The sequence below is a fragment of the Hipposideros armiger genome, unplaced genomic scaffold (assembly GCF_001890085.2).
Source record: "Hipposideros armiger isolate ML-2016 unplaced genomic scaffold, ASM189008v1 scaffold_915, whole genome shotgun sequence".
NCBI classification, from domain to species: Eukaryota; Metazoa; Chordata; class Mammalia; order Chiroptera; family Hipposideridae; genus Hipposideros; species Hipposideros armiger.
In genome coordinates, this window is record NW_017732265.1 from 96203 (window position 1) to 100296 (window position 4094).

Consider the following 4094-nt stretch of genomic DNA (forward strand, 5'->3'; position numbering starts at 1 on the left):
AATTATAGTTGACATACAGTATTATTCAACATCAGTTTCAGAAATACAATGCGGTGGTCAGGCCTCTACCTCAACTATGAAGTGGACTCCCCAAAAGGACATGGGTCCATAAATACAATGCGGTGGTCAGGCCTCTACCTCAACTATGAAGTGGACTCCCCAAAAGGGCATTGGTCCATCTGGCCCCCTAAGAAATGCTTACAACGTTATTGATTGTATTCCTCGAACTGTCTTTTTCTATCCCTGAGGCCATATTAAAATGTTTCTTTAATTTGTCCTCTTTTCTTCATTTCCATGATCACCGCCTTTGTTCAGACTCTTCCTTTCTCTCCTTGCTTAATAGTGTCTTCACATATCTCCTTGACTCTATTTTCTTACCCCCCCTCAGTCAATTTTGCCCACCGGTTCTAAAATTATAGCGTAATACACATCTTTAGCTATGCCATTCCTCTGCTTATACATGTTTCATAGCTTCATGCTGCCTTCAAAAACCAAACTCCTTATTACGATCACAAGTGATCTTCAGAATGTGATCCTAATCACCATTATCTACTTTATTTTCACTAATGCCTATCCTCTAATTCTACCCAATTTAATGCATTGAATTTCTTGCTTCTCACACTAACATGATCTTTTATACTTTGCAAAGAGAGTACTTTATACTTTTCTCTTTCTTCTAGGAAACTTCATTTTTCCTTTTGCTATCTGATAAATATTCTATTCACTCATAGAAATGAAACTTAAATGTTAAATTTCTATAAAGCCATCTTTGGATAGCTTGCCTCTATTTCATTTATTAGCGAAGTTTCTTCACCCTCAGTGTTCTTAGTTATGATTTGTATTTTAAGAATTACATTGGAATATAATTAGCTATCTCTCTCACTAGACTAAGTACAATATATTATTTTGGTTACATTCACAGGACAGTGCCTGACACATAATCATTCCTTATTTGAATTATCATAAAGCCTGTAATTGGAATAAAGTGTACACAGCATAACTAATATGAGAATACAGTAATATAACCTTTGGCAGATTGATTAACATTACATTTAATCTATAGATTACACAAATGTCATATTACAATGATTAAAGTGGATATGGATATCTGGTAAAATTATTTTTTAAATAAAAATATTTCAGTTAGTATATGTGACACTCCATATTCACAAAATTTATAAAATTATGTAGAATATTTTAAAATATCTTCATAAAGTGGTGGTAACACTAACAGGAACAACAGTTGAATATGACAAAAGTTCTTATTTGAACATAGAATCTTAAAAAGCTTTAGTACTACACAGTCTGTTTAAGCAGACCTTCAGGTTCTAAAGTGATTTTATTTTTGGAATATATATATATAGTTTTGTTTTCAAGATCAATGGTTATTTTATCTGTGAAACCTGAATTATAACTACAAGGTTTAAATGTTTAAAGTTATTTTTAGGTCCGCAGTGAATAATGGTATCCAAGGTCTTTGGAACAGTTGAAATGAATGTATTTGTATGCTGCATAATGTACCCATGAGATATAATTTAACAAGATATTAATCAACAATTTTCCAGTTACATGCATATAGAATAGCATATTAAATATAATATAAAAATCTAATATATTATCTATTTATTTGGCTTCAATAATGGTTTATTAATGACTTACTTCCCTGTGTACAATTAAGCTCCATAGAAGATATCCCTTTAAGAGACTTAAAATAGGGTAAACAATTTTGAAAAGGAACACACTAAAGACTAAACAGCACTATAAGACAGTCAATGATTAAATGGCTAATGGCATACAAACAATACATGTTAATCATGCAAAGATGGGGGAAGAGAAGTCAGCAGAAGGGTCCTGCAGGAGGTGGCCCTTGAACTTGGCTTCACAGAGGGCAGAGGATTAAGAAATCATTTAAGCTGAAGAAAATGATATTAGGAAAGCGATAAGGTATTTAGGGATTATCCAGTCTTACCAAAGTGGAGCACCTTGGAAGAAGGACTAAAATTTGATGAATTCTTGTAGAATTCATGCACTCTGCTATGTATTTACATAATGTAAAGCTAAAACCCTTATTATGACATGTGATTATTGAAGCTCTAAAAAGGCAAGTTGATGAGACAATACAATTGGGTAATTGTAATTTGGNAAAAAAAAAAAAAAAAAAAAAAAGTAGAGATAGAGAGCAACTGGTCTCCATTCTCTATTTACACTTGAAAACTCATTAAACTCTAGCACCACCAAACAGCTCTACTCAGCGGACACATAAATGACCTGACATTTTTCACATTGACGTTTGCAGCTATTTAAGGCAGTGGGCTATTTGTTATAGCCTTTGTCCAGGAGTAACTGCCAGCCCAAACTCATGGCCTTCGGGATCCCCCTGCCACCTTCTCTAGACTTTGTGAAAGGCATATAGATGAACAATAGATGGATATCCAATCAGGGAAATCCCAGGGAGAACCGCTTTGGTTGTTTGGGTTCCAGGGAACCTCCATTTATTATCAAGCTGCGATTCATTGAGTGGCACCAATGCCTCTTTTGCTCCTAAACTCATTTTACACCTTATATATAAAAAAGGGAGGGGGACAAAACTAGTTAAAAACCACAATTTTTAACAGTACTTGGCCTGACCTCACTCTGAAGCAATTCTGGTATTAAACAAAGAAAAGAGTCTTTTGAATTTCTATATATTTCACTTGTACCCTCAGAGTCTAACTAAAATTAAACATATATTTTTTTTCATACTCCTACCAGATATGCTACTTTCAGAGCTTTATGTAGGACATCATGAAAAGAAATGAGAATGATAAACTTTTGTGAAAGGAAGTAATATTTATTTTGGGTTTTTGCTATCTTTGCTAAAAAATTTTTAAAAGCACTTCAATAAGTTTTTGCTTTTCCAATTTAGGGGCCCACTGGTGAGACTGGTCCAATAGGCGAACGTGGACACCCTGGTCCCCCCGGCCCTCCTGGTGAACAAGGTCTCCCTGGTGCCGCAGGGAAGGAAGGTGCAAAGGTACAACATGCCCAAGGGCTGTTCTTGGCTGAAAACATCTCTTTACTTTTCCCTGTAGCTTCTTTTCACTTGTCCACAGATTCTCTCAATGTTGGCATAGTATTTGAATGAATGTCAGAAAGATATGTTGGTAAAACATTCAGTTTATTGTACTTCAAGGCATGGCTGACCAGGAAACCATCCACTTCCATGCACTCTTAAATACAGGTAGTGGTTTAATGTATGGGGCATCTGCATAATATCATCATTAAATGATATTCAGGCTTTACTCACTGTAGATTAAAGGTTTGTGGAAACATGCACAGTGATTACTCCCTATAATGAAGTATATAATATCCCTTAGGGTGACCCAGGTCCTCAAGGTATCTCAGGGAAAGATGGACCGGCAGGACTACGTGGTTTCCCAGGTGAAAGAGGTCTTCCTGGAGCTCAGGTATAATCAACATATAGGTAAACCATGTGAATGAAACTGCTTATTAGTTAACTAAAAAAAATTAATGCATTATTAAGAGGAAATATGTAAGCATATGCACTAATGATCATAATCTGTATAGCTATATGTATTTGTGTCTGGAAGTACTTCCTAACACCCTCATTTTATCGATCATACATCTCCTTCTATTTACATTCAATTCACATCGATTCATTTTCTTTGTTTTTTTTTTGCCTTTCCCAGGGTGCATCTGGACTGAAAGGAGGGGAAGGTCCCCAGGGCCCACCAGGGCCAGTTGTAAGTATGATTATAATAAATAACAATGCTATCCATGGTTGCAAATTACAAATCTTCTTTCAGTATTCTCATGCTGTGATCCCACAGTGTGTGGAGGAGAAAAGAAACACACATCAATCAAGTTAGTCAATGACTGGTTTCTACTAATTGCCTGCACTAATGAGTGCAGAAAGAGGAGAGTTTGGACGATAGAAAATATTTACTCCACCACTGCTATAAGGATGTAAAAGGAGCTGTCGTGCCTTTCATGATATCCCCAAAATAAATCTTAACTTTTCTGATTCTGAGTACTTGAGGAGATTTGAATTTTATCAATGCTTATTTTTTTTAAAAAAAGATATTCTTTTATTA

At 35.2% G+C, this 4094-nt stretch overlaps 1 protein-coding gene across 1 annotated transcript in view; it reads left to right on the plus strand.

Moving 5' to 3' along the window:
- COL11A1 (collagen type XI alpha 1 chain) overlaps nucleotides 1-4094 on the plus strand; it is a 146209-nt gene that overhangs the window by 74631 nt on the left and 67484 nt on the right. Inside the window, exons 34-36 of the mRNA XM_019630455.1 lie at nucleotides 2906-3013; nucleotides 3357-3446; nucleotides 3690-3743. Of these exons, the coding sequence (XP_019486000.1) occupies nucleotides 2906-3013; nucleotides 3357-3446; nucleotides 3690-3743 (252 nt within the window). The remainder of the gene's footprint in view (nucleotides 1-2905; nucleotides 3014-3356; nucleotides 3447-3689; nucleotides 3744-4094) is intronic.